Here is a 24,016-nt window from a genome sequence, read left to right on the forward strand (position 1 = left end):
CACGACAAGTGGCGAGCCCAGGTAGGGTTCTTCCTGAGTCTCCAGGGAGCTCGCCTCTAGTGAAATTTCATTTTTGACCTTAGGCTCCAGAATTAAGAGAATATATTTCTATTCTTCGTGATAGCTTCTCTGATAGCTTTGGATTTTTCCTAACATTAAGGAAATTATTTATTTTTTTTATTTATTTGAGAGAGAAAGAGAGGCATGCCAGGGCCTCTAGCCACTACAAATGAACTCCAGATACATGCCACCTTGCACATCTGGCTTATGTGGGTACTAGGGAACTGCACCTGGGTTTGTAAGCTTCTCAGGCAAGTGCGTTAACCACTAAGCAATCTCTCTAGGCCTTTCCTAACATTTTATTAGCCTTTTGGGGGGTTATATATGGATAATTCTTTATTGTTTTTCCTCTGAAGGAAGTGTATGTGTGGACTATCAGCATTGAATAGTTTCATGGGACTAAGCTAAGAAAGATGGAATCAGAGGTGGATGCCATGCAAGGGCTCTGTCCCTTTCTTCTCCTTTTCTTTCACTAGCTCCATGTGAAAAATTATTCCAGAATGGTGGAGGCCTCAGACTGCATATCCAGGTATATGCTCAGTTCAGCAGGTGAGTCCCATATTCAAGCTCATGACCTCTTTGTTCCTTAAACCTTCATAATATTCTGAGATTTACAAAGTAAGTTTCCTCTTGCTGCATTTCTTTTATTTATTTGAGAGAGGGAGAGAGGGAGTGAGTGAGAGAGAGAGAGAGAGAGAGAGAGAGAGGGAGAGAGGGAGGCAGGGAGAGAAAATGGGTGTGCCGGGGCTTCCAGCCTTTGCAAACGAACTCCAGATGCATGCGCCAGCTTGTGCAGCTGGCTCACGTGGGTCCTGGGGAATTGAATCTGGGTCCTTTGGCTTTGCACGCAAGCGCCTTAACCGCTCAGCCGTCTCTCCAGCCCTTGCTGCGCGTCTTTTACAGAGTTCTCGTTTGCTACTTCCTGTCTGTTCTTCCAAATAAATCTTGGATAATTTCTCTAGCTTCCAAAACATCCCATTAGCATTTGGAACAGTATTAAACCAGTGAGATTGATGGAAGCATTAACAGTTTTGAAAAGCTTGGGCTTCTGTACAGGGGCGCTGTCTCTGTAGCCATCTGCATCTTCCCTTGTATCCCCCGGAGGGGATCTGGGGAAGGGCACAGGGTAGTCCACACAACCTGCTGAGTGGGCTTTAGGAAGCAGCTCAGGCACCGCTGGCTCACATACTGGAGAGGCAGTTGGAACAGGAGGCAGGATGGGTTTTCTGCCAGCTCGAGATGAGGGTGTGCTTTCTGATGAAAGCAGAAAATGAACTGATTTAGTAAAATGTGCCAGACTGCAGGAATTGTGGCAGGGCCCTAGAGCCAAGCACCTTGGAGAGAGGGTAGAGAGAGCAGGGATCTATGCATTGTGAGTGGGGAAGGGGCCCTCTAGGGAAGTGGCCAGAGAGTCGGGATGGGTCTCCACTAGGACTGGAGTCTGAGCTCTCAAAGCAGCTGCTCTGGTGCATGGGTGAGTAGCTTTCCCTTTGGCTGTCTATCAGCTGCTTTCTCAATGAAGAGTGCTCGCCAGATGAGCTCATTGGCCTTCCATGGGCCAACTCTATGTGGTGTTCACTAGAAAAATCACAAGAGGTACATGGCCGGAAAACAAAAGTCATCAGATTTTTAAAACTTCCACGTCTAAACTCAAGGGAATGCAAGGGTTATAATTATGGAATAAAACGAAGAAATGAAAATTCAAAGGGCGAGGGTAATTGTTACAAATGGAGCAGGAAAGAAAAAACAACCCCCCAAACAACCAAGGGGTATTACTTGGGAGTGGATGGGCATTTCCAGGGAAAATGCTTCTTGTTTGAAAGGAACCCCCCCTCACCCAGTGCCCAATCTCACCAGCAGGGCAAATCTTCTTCCTGCCAGTCTTTTTTGTAAGCTGGCAGAGTGAAGGTGCGTCACCTCTGCCATTCATGGCCATGTGCTCTGACTACAGACAAAATATATAGGTTGTTAGTGTCTTTAGGGCTTTAAACTTAAAAATCATAAGTGAGGATTTGGGTTTTCTTTTTAATTTCTTTTCCTACATTAAGAAAATTTTTGCTTGAAGTCAAGGCAATCCCTTTAACTGTGTCTAATGGAAAGAGCTCTTCACAGGCCCCAGCTGGGTATCTGCTATGCAGATGGAAAGTGGGAAAGTGACATGTGGGTCTCCAAGCCCATCAAAGTAGCCCGAAAGGATTGATAGCTTACAGAGCCTGCCAGGCAGCATCTACTACCATTATTCGACTTTTCCCAAGGGCATCTGTAAGTTACCCAAAATGTTCTCCTGGATATCCACGTCTCCAGAAGTAAGCCAGAGCCTCTCCATGCTAAGGTCAGATACAGTTTCACTGTGCTAACCTCACTGTTAGCCTCAATCACCAGTTCCTGCTGGGATTTTGAAGGAGAAAAAGAAAAACCGAGTTCTTCCTGGTGGCAGCTGCCGGGACGGTCTTCCATGTTAGCCCTCGTGACACTCATCTCTTGGTGTTCATGCACCTGTGGTGGTTCCCCTCCACATTGTCCCGGTTGGTTTGTGATGAACAGCAAACAGCATAAGTGGGGGAGGTGAGCTGCCGTGCAGTGAGGTCACTTGGGCATCTCTACTTGGGTCCCCAGGGTGGAGAACTGAAGCCTCTTGTAACAAGTGAAAGCAGGCCCAGCAGCCACCACATGAGTGAGCATGACCAGCTTTCTCTCTCAGTTGCCCCTTCAGATGAGGTGCAGCCCTGGCTGACAGCTGACTCCAATCTCAGGACACACCTGGGCCTCTTAACACCTAGCTCAGCCACTCTGAGACCTCCAGCTCTCAAGAACTGTGAGATAGTACATGTTCACGTCAGAGTAATTTGTTATGTGGCACTCAATAATTAATGTATTTTGTGCTTTGTTTTTGATTTTTGAGTAGAGAAAAATAGAGGCAAGAAATCATATGCTCTGCCCACATTGACACATCACTGGCTTCTTTTGTACAAGATTTGTGGCAGGCCACTAGAATCCCAAGCACATTTGACAATGGGAATCACTTGGGATGCTGGTTAAAATATAGGTTTGTAGCCTCTGTCCCTTAGTTTGGAGTAGGACCCAGAAAATACTTTTTAATCATCAGATAAGTTTGAGAAGAATTGCAGAGTAGAAGGCAAAACTAAAGGAGAGCCGGGCATGGTGGCACAGGCCTGTAACCTCAGCACTCGGGAGGCAGAGGTAGGAGGATCACCATGAGTTCAGGGCCACCCTGAGACTACATAGTGAATTCCAGGTCAGCCTGGGCTACAGTGAGACCCTACCTCAAAAAACCAAAGCAGAGAGAGAGAGAGAGAGAGAGAGAGAGAGAGAGAGAGAGAGAGAGAGAGAAACACTGAGACTATAGTACTTTGAATGAGATGACCCCATAAACACATATGTTTTCAATTCTTGATCTCCAGTTGGTGGCAATTTGGGAGGCTGAGCCTTGCAGGAGGGGGTGTGTTGCAGGGGCCAGGCTTTGGGATGTTCTAGCCCAACTTCCTCTTTGCCAGAGGTCAGCTTGCACTCTTGCTGCTTTGTGCTGGATACTGTGGCAAGAAGTGATGTCCAGCCTCTGTTCTTCCATTCTTTCCTTGCCATCATGAGGCTTCCTTCAAAATTGTCAGCTACAATAAGCCCTTTGTTCCATCAGCTGCTTTTGGTTTGGTGTTTTGTACCAGCAAACAAAGGTTACAGCAGAGGCCAAGCCTATCCTCTGGGACACAGAGCAAACTGATACACAAAATTACATCTAAAGAGAAATACAAGTTGTAAAGGCATGCTAGTCAGTGACAGAGTGAACACATACTTCCTGGAAGAAATGACTTATGAACAAGGCTTTGAAGATGGGTTAGGGCTGGTCTTATAGAGCAAGCAAGGAAAAGCTGATGTTTCTTAGGTGCCAGCTAAATGCCAAGCATCATGTTTTGCACTTAACCTGACTGACTTGATTTAATCCACAACATCCTGGCATTCATCTCTCACTGATGAAGAGGGAAGTTAACTTGGTTACTATACCGTCCAGGTTATTAATACTGTCTAGGGTCATACAGTCTGCATATGGAGAGTGTGGCAGAGTGAGGAACCATGTTCCTAAGTCCTTACCAGTATATATTCCCCAGAGCTTTGCACAAATGACAGAAGTTGTGTGCATGTGTGGCGCAGGGATCATGGACCACAGGGAGATGCTATATGAAGTGTTGGAAGCTGGTAGTGATGGAGATTAGGAGGAAAGTAGCCTTCTTTTGCAGGTAGTTAGTAGCACCCAAAAGAATGTAGGTAGAGGGCAACTCTAGCCTGAACTTAAACCTGACTCAAGATGGCAATCAGAAATAACTTCCTAATTCTAGAAAGTTTTTCACAGGCTTCCCCTAGTTGCTGAGGACTCTTTCCAAGTCTTTGCTCTCTTCTCTGACCCACAAACCAATCAATGTACATGTATACATATACAATATACATATAATTCATATACATGCAGATTTAGCCAGTGAAGTTCATCCTAAACTTTATGCCTAATGTGCATTTCCAAGGTTATAAGAAGATGAAATCCAAATCACCTGTGGACTACCTGCTCAGCACTCCTCCCAGCTCCGGAGCTTTTCTGCTTTATTTCCTAAAATAAATGTTCCTCCATTTACACTACTGTGTATCTGCACTTGCCAATTCTTTGCTAGTCATAAGGTAAATAAGCTCCAGAGTCACAGGTTTGGGGAATTAGGATGATGATTAAGTTTCCTGCATCCTGACCCCTAAACTATGCCTGTCCAAAGCCCAGAGGGGCTCTGTTGCTTTCAAAACTGGTAACAGTAGTAGTTGCTTCCTTATACAAGTTCAACTCACTCCTTTTGTTAATGAGAAGAGGATGTGAAGTCCCAGAGAGGTTAGTGCTTAAATCACATAGTTCAATAGTGGCAAAGTGAACTCAAGGTCCAGACCCTGAGCAACACCCTTTCCTTTCATTGCAGGTAAATGAACATCAATCATGGGCCAGCATCAGAGGGAGGCCTTGCGAAGGAGGTCTGAACTAATCTGCAGAAGAAACATTCATGGAAAGTTTACACAACATAGTTCACCATTTTAACTTCCAACTTCAGTGGCATTAAGTGATACCATCAACACCTCCATTTCCAGGACCTTTTCATCATATCAAACAGACAATAATTTCTCTTTCTCTCCTCACTGCCCTATTGTCTGACTCTGAATTTCCCTGCTTTTGTTCCTCATACATATGGAATCATATTTGTAAGTTTTGTGACTGGATTATTTGATTTGGTGGTATTTTCAAGATTCACCATATTTGTAGTATATGTCAGTAATTCATCTCTATTTGAAAAATTATGAAATCATACATATTTGCCATCCTAATCAGTTATATTAAATGTATTCACACTGTTGTGACCCCAATCCTCATCTATCTCCAGAATGCATTTTGTGAAACTAAGATTCTATACCCACTGAATAATAACATCCTATGTTAACTATAATGTGACAAATACTGATAAAATCAACTTAAAGAGAGGAAAGAGTTATCATGGCTCATGGGTTCAGAAGTTTTAGCCTGAGGTTGGCTGTTGCAACTGTTTGGACCTGTGGTGAGTCAGAGCCAAGTGATGGGGAGCACATGGTGGTCCAAATCTGCTCTCTTCATGACGGCCAGGAAGCTAAGAGAAGAGGGGTTGGTTTCTAATATTCCTTCAAGGACACATCTCCAATGACCTAACTTCTACAAATAGGCCTCACCTTATAAATATCCCATCACTTTCTTATAGCATCTTTTCCATATAGGTCTTTGGGGGCCATTTACTTTCCAAATCCTAACATATCCCAACTCCCCTACTTCTCCAAGCCCCTGGTAATCACTCTTTTGCTTTCTTCATGAGTTTGACGACTCATAGTGCCTCATATAACTGGAATGATAAAGTATTTTTGTTTTTGTGTCTGGTTTATTTCATTTAGCATAATGCCCTTAAGGTGCATCCATGCTATAGCTTAGTACAGAATTTTCTTCCTTTTAAGACTAGATAATATCCCATTGTGCATCTATTTATCCACCTCTATTTCTTTATTTCTCCATCTATAGGCTTTTCAGTTCAAAACTTGCACCAAGAAGTGGGGATGTTGCTGTGAATTCCTAATCTGTGCTTTGTAGACTTTTGGAACTGGCCTGTGGGGAAATGTGGAAGAGTTTGGACCTAGGAACTAAAGAAGCTCTAGAGGACTGTAGTCAGAGCTGATTGGGCCATCCTGGTGGGAGTTCAGAAAGTCAGAATGCAAGTGCAGATGTGGATAGTAAAGGCCTGGTCACAAGGTGTCAGAGATGAACAAGGACTCTTATCTGGAACTGGGCTCTAGGCCATTCAGGTTTTATTCTGGCAAAGCATTTGGCCGCATTCTGCTTTTCCTGAGAACGTGTGTGAAAATACAAATTCATTTGAAAGGAGAGAGCCTGAATTGAGAATGCTGCTGAAGGAGTTCCCTCAAACTGGAAACTTTCTTCCAGGTTTGGCAGTCTAGTCCTCAGAGCTACTACAACTGATGGAGAAATGGGGCAGACTGCATCTCAAGCTAGTGGTAGAACTTAGCAGTGTCATTCATGTGGGGCTGGTTTTGTTAGCGTGCAAAATGCAAGAATTACAGGGTCACAGAAGCTATTTTTTCTTTGAGGTAGGATCTCCATCCAGCCCAGGTTGACATGGAATTCGAATTTACCAGGTAGTCTCAGGTGGCCTTGAACCCCAGGTTATCCTCCTACTCAGCCTCCAGATTCCTGGATTAAAGGCATGTGCCACCACACCCAGTACTATCTGACTTTTATACAGGCTCACAGTGAGAAGATTGCCCAAGTCTCAGAAGAGGCTCTGAACTTGGGGCTTTTGAACAGTGTAGAACTGTTAAAAACTACGGGGACCTTTGAAGTTGGGTTGAAGGCTTTTCCTTTGTGAGATGACCCTGAGCCTTTCAGGACCGCAATGGAATGTTACAGTTTAGGAGTGGTGAGTTTCGGTGTCAGGTGACATGGGGTGGTGACCTGTGATTGTTAACCTTTATTGTCAGCTTGGTGGGATTTAGAATCACCTAGGAGACAAACATCTAGGCATGTCTGTGAGGGAACTTCGAGAGAGGTTTAACTGAGGAGGAAAGACCCACCCTGAATATAGGTGGCACCGTCCCACAGACTGGGGTCCTAGACTGGATCCTGAGGAGAAAGACACAGGGCGTTAGCCTTCACCTCTCTGCTTCTTGACTGCAAACGCAATGGATCAGCCATCTAGCACTCCTGTTGCCATGCCTTTTCTGCCGTGATGGAATATCTCCCTTCTTAAACAATCAGCCGAAATAAACCCTTATGCCCTTAAGTTGCCTTTGTTAGGTATTTAATCACAGCAACAAGAACTGACTAATGCAGGGTTTTTTGCTGTCGTTGTTTTGTTTTACCTGTTGCTATAAACATATCTCTTTGATACCCTGTATTCAACTTCAAGGCAAAATCCAGAAGTGAAAATCCTATTTAACGTTTTGAAGTATGACCATACTGTTTCTTATAGCTACCACACCATTTTACAATTCCAACAACAGCACAGGAGGGCCCTAACGCTTCTCTCTAGACTGGTTAGTATTCACAAGTATGCATACACGTTTCTGTTTCTTGTTCCTCAACTGATGGACACTTGTTGTTTTCCTGCTTTTTAGTAATGGTGAATAATACTGCTGTACGTATATCTGAATTCCTACTGCCAATTCTTTCAGTTATATACTTTGGAGTGGAATTGCTAACCCCATGGTCATCCTGAATTCAATGTTTGGAGGAACTGGTGGTTGCAGCCTTCTGAGCAGACATGGCTGGGGGTACGGTGTAGAGGCGTTAGAGAGTTCCTCTGTCCATCACACTCTCCAGAAAGCCTTAGGAGCTTGCCACACACAGTAACAGGCAGCTGATGATGGATGAGCTGTGCTCAAGTCTGGGGGGCTCCAGGGGCCCTGTATGGGTGCAGAGGAGGCTCCTAGTTTTTAGAATGCGCCAGGCTGGCGCAGACGGGCTGCCCATTGTGGCGCTGGGCCAGCAGGTGAGCCCGAGGTGCCCTGCGGCCCCAGCCAGGCACAGCTGGGTCCCCGAGCGCTGGAGGAGCGCAGGGCGGGCGCTGCCCATCTGAGCCCACAGCGGCGACCTCAAAGCCCGTCGCCTCCCCAGCTCAGAGCTCAACCCCGAGCTCCCGCGCCCCCACCGCAGGGACCCGGCGCGGGAGGCGGACTCAACGGAGAACTGCGAAAGCGGGGCGGGGACTGCGAGTGAGGGGCGGTTCGGCAGGGCATCGGCGGGAGCAGGAGCGGGAGCGGAGCTGCCACTGGAGCCTGGAAGGACCAGAGGAGAGAGGGCTCAGGTCCGTCCCCTGCCGCGGGCCGCTGGTAGTCCCGCTGTAGTCCCCAGGTACCGAGCGCGCCGGGGACGGTGCCCGCTTCCCGCTGTCGGGTCCGGGGGAGCCCAGGCTGCCCCGCTGCCTCTGCGGAGAAAGTTGGGCCGGAGAAGGACCCCAGGGGCCACCGCTCCCGCCTCCCGGAGGTCCTGGAGCTGAGGATGTAAGTTCTCCCCCGCCCTTAGCGTCCAAACGCGCTCCCCTGCGAGATGCTGTTACTCCTTCTAAGAAAACTTGACTTTGAGCCGCTGTGGCAGGTGACTCCGGGGCGATAGGGCTGCGGATCCCAAGCCTGAGGCATCTCAGCCCACCCGCCTGCCCTCCTCAGCTGTGCCCAGTGCCTATCACCTGTCAGCGGCAGAGCACCAAACCCAGCTGGACAGACACCGGAGCTCAGAAAGGGCAGAACCTAGAGGCGGAACTGGGAGAGGGTGGTAGCCATGAGGCTGAGCCTGGCTGGGGTGCACAGGGACTTTGGCTCTGACCCCTTCTTGACGGGCCCTAGGGGTCTGCCTTTAAGCAGAAAGGGCAGCAGGCTTTGGTAGAGTGAGGAGGGCGGTGCACATCAACTTAGGCTTGGAGACCTCTCCTCGCATTCTCTTGACATTTGGGGTTCTTTACTGACCCCAGCCCTCTCCTGCGTCCAGCTCCGTGGTCTGATGCCTTCAAGCCCTGGGAGGGACAACAGGGAGAAGTCAGGGAGGCGGGTGACTGTTTCCTCGCTGACCCCAGCAGTGCTGCTGACAGACCTCCTGCCCTCGTGATGGCCTCCGGTCAGTCAGGGTGCCCTCCCTCCCTCCCAGCTGGCCCAGAGACCAGAGTGCTGATGGGTCCTTGCAGCTCTGGAGTATAACACTGCCAGCCCAGGAGCTGTGCTTAGACATTACTTATTGATCTGCCTAAAGGAAGCTGTAACCCTGAGTGTTTAAGCTATTAACCTTGGAACACAGCACCCACTAAGAGGATTTGGCTCTCAGGTCCCCTTTCTAACTCTCCAGATTACTGAAAGTCTATGATTTTGCCCCAGAAAACTAATCTGTGCCCGGAGACAGGTCTTGGTAAATGCTGCACTCAGATTATAGGGTCACAGTAGATTTTGGTTTGGAAGCAGGGGGCTTGGTGAGGAGGAAGGTGGCTGTTGGTGGGTTCTGGATTCCGAATACAGGGCTCTGTATTCAAGGCTCCTTGCACATGGCTCTGTGTATAAGGTTTCATGGTTTTGCAGTTGTGTTTTATTGGCCAAATAGTTTGTGGGGAACAGATGGGAATGTCTCAACATTCTTACTTTTCTACAACATTCAATCATTTCCTTCCTCATGCTGAAAAGAATAGGACTATTCCACAAGTTTAAAGTTCAGGTTGTTGGATGCAGAACAGGGGTTGGAAGAGCCCATTTCTCTTTCTCAGTCTCCATGGAGGGGGAACAAATACAGTTAGAGCTTGTCTCTGCAGTCCCCAGCCTTCCCCCACAGAGCGGATATTCACCTGCTTTCTCACCCTGGCCGGTTTCTCCCACTCCATCATGCCACGTGTGCTTTGAGCAGGTGGCTAATGGGTCTGTGTAGGTTTGAAGATGACTCTAAACTCAGTTAGATTCAGTCCAGTATGTAAGCACTGTTTGTGTCTTTCAGAGGCTTAGAATAGAGTTCAGAGAAGCTCTGACGCACTGAAAGAGTCAAGTGCCTGCTGCGGGGAGACACCGGCCTTGTAGACATAGTTCTGGGGCAGCAGCTGCATTCCTCACGGCACCGCCTGCCCAAGTGGAGATGGGGTCCATGGATGGGAATGCCACTGACACCTCTACCTCTGCACTTGACCCCCATGGAGCCCAAACTGTTTCCTTACCCTTCACCTTCAGCTATGGTGACTATGATACGCCCCTGGATGAAGATGAAGATGTGACCAATTCCCAGACTTTCTTTGCTGCCAAGATTGTCATTGGCATTGCCTTGGTGGGCATCATGCTGGTGTGTGGCATTGGCAACCTCATCTTTATTTTCACCCTGGCCCGCTACAAGAAGCTTCGTAATCTCACCAACCTGCTCATTGCCAACCTGGCCATCTCTGACTTCCTGGTGGCCATTGTGTGCTGCCCCTTTGAGATGGACTACTACGTGATCCGTCAGCTCTCCTGGCAGCACGGCCATGTCCTGTGTGCCTCTGTCAACTACCTGCGCACCGTCTCTCTCTATGTCTCCACCAATGCATTGCTGGCCATTGCCATTGACAGGTGAGTGCCAGGAAAATAGCAGGCACAAAGGCAATTAGAGAGCAAGGGACATTGGTTTTGTCTTTTATTTTTCAGCAGTTGCACACTGGTGATACATGTCTATATGCCTTGTAGACGTGGACTCACAAGGCACTCAAAAGTTTTCCCACTGACTGAACATTCAGCTTTCAGCCTTGGTTAGGCCAGAGGCAGCCAAACTCCTAGGAGTTAGGCATTAGAAAGGGCTTTGATCATCATCTGTGGACATGCTCCTAGATGTACCTGATCAAAGCGTAGACAGGTAAGGAGGACGTGTTGAGGGATAAGATTTAAGTTCCAGGCAGTTACTTCTTGTGTGAACTTGAATAACTGGAGGGAAGTTCCTATCTCATCCAGACTTCTTCTACTGAAATATGACTTCCTGGTTCTAACTGACTGTTAAGCGAGATTGAGAGAGTTGTTTGAAAAAATTAAAGAAAAAAAGGAACATATGCTTGCTTGCTTTTTGTTATTGTTGAATTAATCACTCTGCACTTCATACCTACTGCATACAGCAGTTCAAAGCCTTCCTCCAACAATAGCAGATAAAATCAGTATGAGAAACCTCTGAACAGCTTTCTTATTCTTAGATTGTTCACTTGGTGTAAATTTGTCCTAATGTCCTTGTTTCTGGGGACAGTTTTGCAAGCTCTTCTGCCTGCATTTGACTCTTAGTACAAAGCACCTTTTTATGGTCTATGGATAGCTACCCCGAGGGGCAAATTAGGCCTCCCTGTACCTGGAGCTGAACAACTTGCAACTCTCTTCACTCAGAGGCCCGGAGCACGTAGTCTTTCCCTGTTCCACAGCGGTAACCTGGCCTCATAGACCATGCTTTTATATATGACAGCTGGAGGTAGGATAACCTGGGAATGGTTATCTCCCAAGGAAATGGCCATCAAAGAGTCTGGATTTACTTTTTATCTTTCATTTATTATTATTATTATTTTTGTTTTGTTTTTCAAGGTAAGGTTCCACTCTAGCCCAGGCTAACCTAGAATTCACTATGTAGTTTCAGACTGGCCTCAAACTCACAGTGATCCTCCTACCTCAGCTTTCTGAGTGCTGGGATTAAAGATGTACACCACCACACCTGGATGAGCCTGGCTTTAAAACCACTGAGGGAACCATTGCCTCCTGTCCCCAGGAAAGAATGACAGAGAATCAGCAACTGAGAGATGGTTCTTGGTCTCTCAGAGGTTTCACCCTTGCAGAGGGCTATACTTCTCATTTGATGTACTAGGCACAAGTCGCAGCCCTACGGCATTGGCCCACATAGCAAAGGGTACTATATAAAACTAGCGGGGGGATGTTCAAGCAGCGTCTGCCTCCTAAGTGTGCTCTTCAGAGCTCCCAGGGCTTTGTCTCTGACCTTCTCTGCAGATGGGATCTGCTGCCTTGTCTCTTAGCACAGAACAAGACAAAGCATGTGAGGTTGTCTTCTGGACTTCCACACTAATGAGCAGCTTCACCCAGGGGCTGCTCTCGAGTACTAAAAGTAGGATACAAGTGCTTGCTGCATGTGGAGTGTGGCTTGCTCTCCATGTGAGACCCATTTCCCATGAAAGGGTCCAACAGCTATGGGAGGCTCTTCATGGGGACAGGAAGCTGGGATAACTGGAGGGGCACTGGGGCATTCTGAGCACGAGTGGTGATCACCCTCACTCTTCTGGAATCCGCTCAGTCCCATAGGCTACTTTCCCACCAAACTCAGCTGTTTGATAACACTACAGGTATGTCTCTTGAGGGTGAGTCTGCACAGTCCACAGTAAGAAACATCAACTCACTCTGTATTGGGGATCTAGTGGTGTTCAGAGAGGGGTTCTGATTGGAAATTTGCACCCAGCCATTAAAGTGCTGGGTGCCAGTCCAGAGCTGTCCTTGGTCTTGGCTGATTAACTGCTGCTCTAGCACATTAAGTTTTTGGTTTTAAATTGATATTTGTAATCTTTGCTTCACATGTTTATTTCAATGTACTGATGCCATTTAATTTCATTTTTGTGGCACAGGAGTCATTGACTTTTGATTGATTTTCTGTGCTGTTCAAAATGTTATCAGGACATTTTCAGGTTGATTTGGTTAGTTTGGGCAAACTAAATTTTTATCTTGGCATGATAGATATACTTGTGGTTGTAAAAAAAAAAAAAAGCATTTATTTGGCCTGGGGAAGTGGAAGCAGTTAAGAGCATTTGCTATGCAAGCATGAGGGTCTGAGGGTCTGAGACCACCCTAGTTCTGTTCCCCAGCTCCCATATAAATTGCTGGGTATGGCCACACACATGCAGCCACAGTCCTGTAGGGGAGGAGGTCAGAGAATTGCTGGGGTTCACTGACTGAATTTTAAAAAATGGTGAAAAAGGGAAAGTCTGGATTGAGTGAGAAACTCCATCTTAAGGAAGGAGGCAGAAGAGCAAAAAGAGGAGGATAACCCACATTACTCTCTGGCCTCTGCATGCATGTGCACAGGGCTTATGTTACCCACGTGTGCATACACTACGCCCAACACATCATATATCACACTATACATATTCTCTCCACACAACATACATATACCCAAATAAATAAACAGGTAAATAAATGCCTTTATTTTGTTTAATAAAACATCTCCAGGAATACTGTTAGTCATTCTTCTGCCTGGATTTGACTCACTCTGTGCTGTGTGCTGCATGGCATTCTCTTACTTATCTGACCTCTGTGTCTCAGTTTTCTTATCTGTAAAATGGGAATAATAAGAAAATCTAAGGTACTAGGTTGTTTTGAAGATGAAATGGCATAATATCTATAGCTGTTTAAGACATAGTCTTTTCTCACTACGTAATTCAGGTTGGCCTTGAACTTGAGATTCTCATGCCTTGTGCACATGACTGGATTATAGATGTATGTCACCATGTCCAGCTAGAACAATGTTAAGGCAGAATAAATAAGTGGTGGATATTACAAGCTCTTACATTAACTTTAAAGGCTAAGAGAAAAATAACAAATAAACTAACGAGTGTTTCAATGGGCTAATCTCTTTGCTGTCATATGTACACTTTTTTTGAGGCAGGTCCTCAGTCTATACCAGACCAGAAACTCAATTCTGTGGTCCAGATTGGCCTTGAACTCACAGCAATCCTCCTACCTCAGCCTCCCAAGTGCTTGGATTATAGGCAATGAGCCACCATGTCTGGCTCTATGCAGTTGTTTTTTATGAAGGGCAAATCGTGATATAAGCTTAGGAAATGAGCTGTGGAATTATAGCAGAACAGACAATTTATTTTCCACCTGCTTGTTTTGGGTTCAATTATTGTCCCAGGCATTGAAGCTGAAAAGTCCCTTTTGTCCTGGCCGGTCTCACTTTCTCCAGCATTTCTTCAATTATCTTGCTCATACTCACCTCTTTCCTACCTTGTCCACTTGGCTGAATGGTCTTAATCTCCCCTTTGGTCTTCTGTCATCAAGGCAGTCTTGTAGATGTGCATTCTTTGGGGCCAGGAAATAGCTCTGCTGGTAACTTATTGCCTTGGAAGCATGAGGACTAGAGTTCAATCCTCAGAACTAACATAAAAGGGGAGGACTGGGGAGGTGGCTCACAGCTTAAGTTGGAGTACCCAAGTTTGATCCCCAGATCTCACATAAGAAACCAGGAGCTGTGGAGGGCTTCTGTAATCCTAGCATGAACTTTAGAGTGAGAATTCAAGGCAGGAAACCCTGCCTCAAAGGTGGACATGTGAGCACCAACCAGAAAGTTAGCACACGCACCCCTCCCCCCACACACAACAGATTTGTGCCACACACTTGTTTTTATTTATTTATTTGAGAGATCAAAAGAGAGAGAGAGAGAGAGAGAGAGAGAGAGAGAGGATGTGGGTTGCCAGGGCCTCCTGCTACTGCGAACAAGCTCCAGACATGGGTACTAGAGAACTGAACTCAGCTCTGAGGCTTTGTGAGCATGCCTCTAACCACTGAACTGTCTCTCCAGCCCAGTGGTACAACTTTGTAATCCCACCACTGGGAAGGTGGATTCCTGGGCCTCTCTGACAGCCAGTCTAGTCTTTTAGTGAGCTCTAGGCCAATGAGAGACCTTGTAAAAATAAGTGGGTGATCTTCTAAGGAACAACACCCTAGGATTTTCTGTGACCTTCACACTCATGTGTACTTTTGTGCACACTGTGGAAACATTCTGAATTATTAAACCCAAGAGGAAGGAGTCAGGAGAAGTGCCTCTGAGAAGACATCTGGATGGACCTCTGAGTGAAATGTGTGTCTTGTGAAGACTTGGAGAAAGTGTCCTAGATGAAGGGAATTGTAAGTGCAAAGGCTCTGATACAGGAACAGACCTGAGGGGTCTAGGAACAGGGAAAGCCCTGTGGCTAAAGGGAAGTAAGCAGGCTGCAGCTGAGTGAATCTTGTCTTGAATGTATCTCTCACTTCTTCTTTTTTTTTTTTTTTACATTTGTTGGTTCATTTTTATTTATTTATTTGAGAGTGACAGAGAGAGAGAGAGACAGAGAGAGAGAAGCAGATAGAGAGAGAGAGAGAAAACGGGTGCGCCAGGGCTTCCAGCTGCTGCAAATGAACTCCAGACGCATGCACCCCCTTGTGCATCTGGCTAATTTGGGTCCTGGAGAATCGAGCCTCAAACCGAGGTCCTTAGGCTTCACAGGCAAGCACTTAACCACTAAGCCATCTCTCCAGCCCTATCTCTCACTTCTTGCTTGCATGACTGATTAAAAGCTCCATCGCCTGCAAAGCACAGCTCAAACCCCTTTTAAGTGCTTCTTGCCTTTTGTTGTCCAGCCCCAGACTGCATCCCAGTCTCATGCCGGATGAACACATTTATGACCTCTCCCCCACTAAAAAAAAAAAAAAAAAAAAAAAAAAAGTTGTGACCTTTTTGAGAGATGTCAGCATGGTGTTTTATGTTTCTATTTACCCAGTGTCAGACTGTTATGAGGGTTTTATTAAATCCTGTAAGGCACCTAGGTTTTATAGACAGCAAAAAATGATGGAAGAAGTAAAACATGACTGCAGCTCTGAGGGAGGTTACCAACCCAGAGAAGGCCCAGGGAGCTAACATTGGTGAAACAGCTAAAAACTGAGCAAAGGGTGCTGTACTTCAGGTGGAGTTGGGAGATGGGGTAGATTATTGTGCACTGGACCAGGTATAAGAGGCTCCATAAATGATAATTAATAAAGGGCGGAAAGGTCTTCCCAGTAGGTAGAAGAGTCGTTAAAGCCCAGAGGTAAGAATCTGAGGTGAGCCTGCAGAGCCTTGTGTAGCTGGCAGGTCAGAACCTTCAGGACTGTAGTGATGAAGGACAGGGTCATGTTGCAGAAGGTCACAGTCCAGCTCAGGGAGACCACGAGGTCATGTGAGGATTGCACGCAGGGTGGCTTCCTATTGATATGGCAACACCTGCACCGTCCTTGAGGTGAAACCTCTGATCCCTCAGCTTTTGGGACACTGGGGCCCTCCCTCCTCTTCACCAGAGAGTATATGTCCCTGTTGGGGTTGAGTCACATGGCCAGGTTTAGGAAGCACAGATGCTTCAGGTGAATCCTCTGACCAGTCTAGCAGCTGCCACACCTGTCATGAGCTGGGCTCGGGGACAGACATGGAGCCCCAGCCTGTTCCTAAGCACTAGCCTACTATGATCACTCACTCATGTTCCCTAGGGAGCACTGGCTTTGGGTGGCTCTGGGCCTACTGCTGTCAGTCATGGACACCCAGATCAACCACGGGCATGCTCATAAGTATGAAGGCTTCCAACTGACTCACTGCTCAGTGGAACTGCTCAGTAGAAATCAGCTGTCTGCGATGGAGAGAAAACAGAAGGGCAGCTAAGATGCTGGAAAGGCGAGGAGGATGATGGGCCAGTGTTTGCTCTTGCTGGAAAGGGATGGAGCAAATGGCATGCTAGAGAGGATGTTGGATTGGTAGACTCAGGGCTCTGTCAACTTCTGGCTGTGTGGCTTTTTACAGGTTATTAGGCTTCTCTAAGCCTCAACTCACTCATCCACAAAATGGGCAGCTTTGCTCTTTTATTCCTTTAGTTGGGGTGAGATTACATAGGGAAAGTATAGGTAGCTGTAACTACGAACTCCTTCTGGTGCTAGCACAGCTAAGGCTGATGTAAATCTCAGAATCAGTTTTCTCCAGTTTATTTCTTGGTCAATATATCAGAAAGACCTCCTGCCCAGCTGTGGCAATGACCATGGGGATGCATTTGAGGTGGCATCAGAAATAGCCAGGGTTAAGTCACCCTGAAGATTAGTTTTGATGTGAAGAATTGGATTCAATAAAATAAAAAGTAGGAGAGGCCTTCCCAATGCAGTCTTTCCAATATCAGCTGAGAGAACATTGCTATGTGTACAGAGTAGCTCTTAACAGAATACATGTTATGATGTCAATGTGTTCTTGTATCTTGATAGTATATTGTTTTTTATGAAGCTTTGCAGTACAGAAATGTTTCCAGTTTACAAATAAGGAAATTAAACCCAACAGGGCTAAGAAAAACAAGTCAAATTCACTTAGCAAGGTTGTGGCCAAGCTGGGATTTAGTTGTTGGTCCTCTGAGCTCTACATAGGTCCTCTGCTGCTTATGTCCTGACATGACTGTGAGTTTGCAGCGTCAGAAAGACTGGGAATGTGATGCTTGGGATGAACACTAGAAGAACGCAGAGACAATTCTCATGGCAAACAAATATAAAGATGGATGTTTTCATCAGCACACCACTGTGGGCAAAGCAGATGCTCCACGTTCTCTGGTTTTCAACATGAGTCAAGGCACACTGAGCGCATTGGACACATCAAAAGCACTGAGGGATGTGTGTATGTGTTGCTGGGAACTGAACCAGAGCCTTCTAAGAGCTCTACCACTAAGACAGGCCCCCGCCAACAACCTGGCTATTATGACGGTCACATGCCTTGGTAACATTGCATGTATTTCTTCTTCTTTTTCTTTTTTTCTGTGACAAGTGACCTCCCTTAATTATAATTTTGTTTTGTTTTGAGACAGGATCTTATAGTGTAGCCTTGGCTGGCCTAGAACCTGTCACATGAGTGCTGGAGTTACAGGTGTGACTGCACATGTTTCTTTTCCATTGTTCATCACTAAAGAGTTGGTCATGGGCTGGAGAGATGGCTTAGCAGTTAAGGCACTTGCCCGTGAAGCCTAAGGACCCAGGTTCAATTCTCCAGGGCCCATGTAAACCAGATGCACAAACTTGTGCATGCATCTAGAGTTTGTTAGCGGTGGCTAGAAGCCCTGGTGCACCAATTCTTTCTCCTCCCCCCTCTCTGTCTCAAAAAAAGAGAGTTGGTCATACATGCTGGTGGCCAGGCGGACAGCCTGCTAGGGTGCCGAGAGTGGGGACACAACCTGGAAGCTGAAACATAGCAGGGGTCTCACTCCAGTGGATCCTCTGGATTCACTTGGGGGGGGGGGTTGGCTGTTTGGCACGAGAGTAGGACAGAAATATAATCAGGAAAAAAAAAAGCCAATGAACCCAAGACCCAAGTCTCAAGGAACATGACCTCAGAGGGTTGTTGTCAAAGGCAGAGGATTAGTTTGGCTTTGCTTCAGGCCTCTGTTACACTGGGCTCAGCTCTGCCTGGAGTCAGCTGTGGACGCAGGAGACAGTGTTTCTTTCCAGCGTTGGTCAGGCATTCCATTCCACTTCCCAGTTTGGTCCTTCTCTGGCCCCACCCCTGCCAGGCATGGCCCACCTTCCAGGAAGCCAGAGCTCTCCGCACAGGGTGCTGTCTGTCATGCCGCCCAGTGACTCACAGCCCTGGAAAGTGCTCTCTGCTTCCTGGACTGCTGAGGTAACCCCAGTGTGGGTTCTTTGGGAAAGCACAAAAGCAGCATCTTTCACTGCCTGATGCTTTGTGGTTAAAAAAAAACAAAAACATTCATATATATTCTAATTGATTTTTACATCAACCCTGCAAAGTAGGGCTAAATATTTTCTATCAGGATCTTGTGGCATTTAACCTCAGAAAGTCTCTCATCTCTCACTAGCATGCATCTCTCCAGATAGACCCTGAGGTAATATTTCCCTCCATTTATGCATGCAGACCAATGTTTTATAAAATGTGGACCAAGGACAGAACTTTGCTCAGTGGTTCGATTGAACAGGAAAATTTCTCCACGTAAGGCTTTGGTGTTGGCAGGCCCACTTAGCCTGGAACTTCCTAGGTATTAGGATAAAGAACAGAGAGGCTCCAGGCCAGACCATTAGGAAGCATTTTGCTACACATAAAAATAATGGTTGTCATTTTTCAGCATATGACAGGTTTACACGTAGCCAAGAATAGTGTATACATTATCACGTGTAGTCCTTCAAGCCAAACACTCAGGCAGATGAGAAAGCCGAGGTTTGAAAAAGTGAAAATGCTCAGCTAGTTCGACATGGAGCTGAGCTTTGGATTACTTGACAGGTAACATTCCCAACTAAGGCTGCATAATGTTGCAGAAATGAAATTCTCACCCAGTACTCGCCCCTTTTGGTGGCTGACTCCACCTGTGCTCTGACTGCAGGTACCTGGCCATTGTGCACCCGCTGAAACCACGGATGAAGCGTCAGACGGCCGCAGGCCTGATTGTCTTGGTGTGGACCGTGTCCCTCCTCATTGCCATCCCGTCTGCCTACTTCGCCACCGAGACCGTCCTGGTCATCGTGCAGAGCCAGGAGAAGATCTTCTGCGGCCAGATCTGGCCCGTGGACCAGCAGCTCTACTACAAGTCCTATTTTCTCTTTGTCTTTGGCCTGGAGTTCGTGGGCCCTGTGGTCACCATGACCCTGTGCTATGCCCGAGTGTCCCGGGAGCTGTGGTTCAAGGCCATGCCTGGTTTCCAGACCGAGCAGATCCGCAGGCGCCTGCGCTGCCGTCGGAGGACGGTGCTGGGGCTCGTGTGCGTCCTCTCGGCCTACGTGCTGTGCTGGGCGCCCTTCTACGGCTTCTCCATCGTGCGCGACTTCTTCCCGTCTGTGTTCGTGAAGGAGAAGCACTTCCTCACCGCCTTCTACATGGTCGAGTGCATCGCCATGAGCAACAGCATGATCAACACGCTGTGCTTCGTGACCGTCAGGAACAGCACCAGCAAGTGCCTCAAGAAGATCCTGCTGCTGCACTGGCGGACCTCGCCTGGTGGGAGCAAGGCCAGTGCTGACCTCGACCTCAGAACCACGGGCATGCCCGCCACCGAGGAGGTAGACGGCATCAGGCTGAAGTAAGGGACCGGACCGGGACCTGAGGGCCACTGGCCTGCGTGCCCGGATCCACACACCTGCGGGGACCTCAGCGAGGACCACGGGGACACATGTTCGAGGATCCAGATCGTCCGAAACAGATGTCAGTCAGCAGACGCCGTCGCTACTGGTCAGCATTCATCGAAAGTCTAAGTTTTGCAAGGTGCAGTCCCGGGTGAAACCCTGTAGATTGATGGCATTTAATTGACAAAATGAAATAGGGTTTATATCAGGCAAAATATGGTGTGGACTGTGTGGAATAGAGGTACACGCTGGTCTGGGGCGTCTCTAGCCGTGCTCTTAGACTTAGCTCTCTCCCAGCCTTTGGAAAGGTGGGGTTCCCCGCTCTGCCTGTAGCCCTGCTCCTCTCACACCGGGCTCTGGCTCACGCTGGGAGGAGACTTGTGCGCATGGACATAGATCCACGGCCACGTTCTGTGAAAACTCTCTGACCACTTCCCACTGACCTATGGCTATCATGCAAGCCTAAGGCATAGATGGTGGGGTTTCTTGTCAAAACAAGGACTTGAGGAAGTAGCAACATGGGCCCTGGACACCATTTGGACAGGAAATTTGGGGGTTCTGGGTCCTAGGAAAAAGTCTGGAGAGAAAAGCCTGGGCTCAAGATGAGCATCTGCCCTTGTCTTCATGGTCTGTTCACCCCAAGAAGAAAGGAGGTGAAGAAAAGAGTCAGGCAGGACTTCTGGAAGCATGTGGGGCAGGGCCGCAGGTACTCCCCGTCTCAGGTTAGCTCAACTTCTCAGTAATTCTGGCCTGAACCTGTTAGGCTTCCAAAGAGGCCTGTCTCTTCTCATGTCTCCATGCTTGTGGAGTGCAGAACTCTTGAGAGGAGATGCAACATCGCATGGAGGGGCCATCCGTTGCTCTTCTGTTGTTCCCACCAGCTCTCAAATACAGGTGAGGAGGTGTCCTCCAGCCAGTCAGCCTGGTAAGAATATGGGCTAAGAGCAAGGTAGCTTTTTGAGGTAGTCAGTCAGACACACAGGCCAGAAGGAAACTCCATCTTGCCTTCCCTGGAGAGACTAGAACTCCAATCTGATTTAGTCTTATCCAAGATGGCCATAAAGAGCAACCTGCTGATGATTTTCTTGAACTTTTCTGAGGCGTAGCACCTTTGGGTGGGGCCCTTCCTGAGTCAACATTCTTCCTGGGCCCAACAACCAATCAAGATCTTTCATATACACTGGGATTTGGTAATAAGACACATCTTAATTGGATGCCTCATTCATATAAATGGACTTGATCCAAGCCTCCATGTGCTTGAGAGAAATTTTTTTCCTGTCTTTCCCTCTCCCTCCTGGGAGGGGAGGAACTCCTCTAGGCTTGGGAACTTGCCTGTTTTTTCTTCTTTCCTGTTTCCAGTCTTCCTGAAAATAAATCTCTCAGAACTTACCCATTTCAATGTTCATATTTTTCATTTTTCTTTTTCTTTTTGCTAAATGTAGACAAGCATTCAAGACTTGAGAAGCCCTGCTGTGGAGATTCTTAGCTTGCTTAGAGCCCAGCCTCCCACACATAATTATGGAGATCCAATTCTTCCCAGAGTTCCAATCTCAAAACAATATGGTGTTCTCTCACTGGCATGATTAGATCAAGATATCATGCCTGTGTCATGAGATACACCAATGCCTGAATTCCATCCCAGTAATGATTCCTGTGGATCAAGACTCACTTTTATTTTAAAATCAAGGTACCCTAAAGGGATAACCAATCATATTCCTACTCCTCTGTGTGAATGTAGTCATATAGGAGGGTGGTGGAAACTCAGGAATGAGGGGTGTATCCAACAGTGAGCTCTAGTGGCCCCACAGACTTACAAAAGGCTCATCCCTCTTTCTTATCTGCTCTCCTGTTTTTCTTTTCGGAATTTGGGTCTGAGGTTCAGCTGTGGCTCTGTCCTTTCTGAGGACAAAAGTAAGCTCTGTAAAGCCTTTTGGAATAGTCATGGGATTAGCCAAGTCATATGTGAGGACATGCTTGTGATCATAGGAACAGTGAAGACATACAACACTAAAAACCAGTGGATTACTAATTGTGGTGTGTCTGGACCAAATAAAAATGCAGGACTGGAGAGATGGCTCAACAGTTATGGCATTTGCCTGCAAAGCCTAATGACTGGGGTTCAATTCCCCAGTACCCAAGTAAAGCCAGGTACACAAAGTAGCACATGCAACTGGAGTTCATTTAGAGTGGCTAGAGGCCCTGGTGGGCATATTCTCTCAGTCTTTCTCTCTATCTCTATCTCTCTGCTTGCAAATAAATAAATAAAATATTTTAAAAAGTTGCATCTTGCTTATGTATCTATCTACTTCCCCATCTCATCCTGTCAGTGTTCCGTATTTGTGAATTATCTCTGTATTTTCCTCAGCAGTGCATCATACATTGTGCTTCTAACACGTTGGTACAAATGGGGCCACAAGATTTGGTAGCAGATGCATAAAGGAAGTGGAAGCTAGGTCAGGAGATGAACACAGGGTTTTGGGAACTCCAGAATCAGAGAATCCTTACAATCAGTAGCGGCCGTCTTCCCATGCACGCTCGCAGTCAGCATGGATCTGGGCAGTGCAATAGCTCCTCTCAGTCCGCTTTCATTCTTGTAGGTATAATGGTGTGCCCCTTTAATTTCATAGCACTATGTTTGTAAGGCTGAATTGCCTGCATGGTGTTTCCCCTCCAAATATAGTCAACTCTATTTTTGGCAGCAAAGTTTACTTTTTATAGTCTCTTTGTGTCCCTGGAGAATACATGTCAAAGACTTACGTATTCTTTACATTCAGCACCCAACTGACTTAGCTTGCTTTTACTCAGAATTCTCTCAGAGAATAAAATCTCATTAAAATATAAATATTTTTATATTTTAATATATAATATGTATATACATACATATATATAATCAAAATAAAAGCCTAAACCAAACACATATAGAAAAAAATCCAATTTTTTTTCAAGGTAGGATCTTTCTCTAGCCCAGGCTGACCTGGAATTCACTATGGAGTCTCAGGGTGGCCTCAAATTCACGGCGATCCTCCTACCTCTGCCTCCCGAGTGCTGGGATTAAAGGTGTGCGCCACCATGCCTGGCTCAAAAATTCCATTTTTAAAAAAATTTTATTTATTTATTTGAGAGCGACAGACACAGAGAGAAAGACAGATAGAGGGAGAGAGAGAGAGAATGGGCGCTCCAGGGCTTCCAGCCTCTGCAAATGAACTCCAGACGCGTGCGCCCCCTTGTGCATCTGGCTAACGTGGGACCTGGGGAACCGAGCCTCGAACCGGGGTCCTTAGGCTTCACAGGCAAGTGCTTAACTGCTACGCCATCTCTCCAGCCCAAAAATTCCATTTTTTAGTGAGACAATGTATTGTATTGTAAAATGGCTAAAGTTAGTTTAGAAATTAAGGAATAATAAGATATTAATTCATTGGCATGGCCCCCATACCTACTACTAAAGGTAAACAAGAGTTGACTGTTAAATAGGAGGTTTTTCTTTTTTCCATGGGAGCATTGAATTCTGCTCCTCAACCTAAAATGTATCAATTTTCACTCATTTAGCTGTTATCCTCCCACATATTAGTGTCCGCTTGTGCTTTTGTAGTAAATGGCTGTTGTGTTAGTATCAAGTGAAATAAAATCAGTGGACATCTATGATCATTGACCATTTTGCTCCTGCAATTTCTGTCTCCTCCCACATCCTTTTACAAGCTCTCATCTGCTGTTTTCTTTGAGCAAACATGGAGTATATTCCATGATCATAAAAATTGTGAGAATGGTCTAGGGTTACAAGTGACCATAGTGAATAGTCGAGTCCTGGCCTGGCGTGTTAGTATTTTTCATGCTCAAAGGGCATACATGTATGGCAAAAATATTTTGTTATACAAATATTTTTTGCCACGAAAGTCACTTATTATTCATGTGCCATAATGGTTATCTGGGTTTTTAGCTCATTGGCAGGGTGACACTTCTATACTTATCAAAACTGATATGATTTTCATCCCAGCACCAGGAACTAGATGAATGGGCATATCAAGTTTCTGAATGT

The 24,016-nt window shown here is 46.5% G+C and overlaps 1 protein-coding gene across 1 annotated transcript; it reads left to right on the forward strand.

Annotated features, from left to right (window-relative positions):
- Positions 1 to 8,487: 8,487 nt before the first annotated feature.
- On the forward strand, positions 8,488 to 22,142 carry Prokr1 (prokineticin receptor 1). The gene is made up of 3 exons (XM_004662184.2): positions 8,488 to 8,637; positions 10,106 to 10,704; positions 19,248 to 22,142. The coding sequence occupies exons 2-3, from the start codon at positions 10,241 to 10,243 to the stop codon at positions 19,942 to 19,944; spliced, it is 1,161 nt and encodes a 386-aa protein (XP_004662241.1). The 5' UTR covers positions 8,488 to 8,637; positions 10,106 to 10,240; the 3' UTR covers positions 19,945 to 22,142.
- The last annotated feature ends 1,874 nt before the right edge of the window (positions 22,143 to 24,016 follow it).

The sequence above is a fragment of the Jaculus jaculus genome, chromosome 6 (genome assembly GCF_020740685.1).
Source record: "Jaculus jaculus isolate mJacJac1 chromosome 6, mJacJac1.mat.Y.cur, whole genome shotgun sequence".
Classification (NCBI taxonomy): domain Eukaryota; kingdom Metazoa; phylum Chordata; class Mammalia; order Rodentia; family Dipodidae; genus Jaculus; species Jaculus jaculus.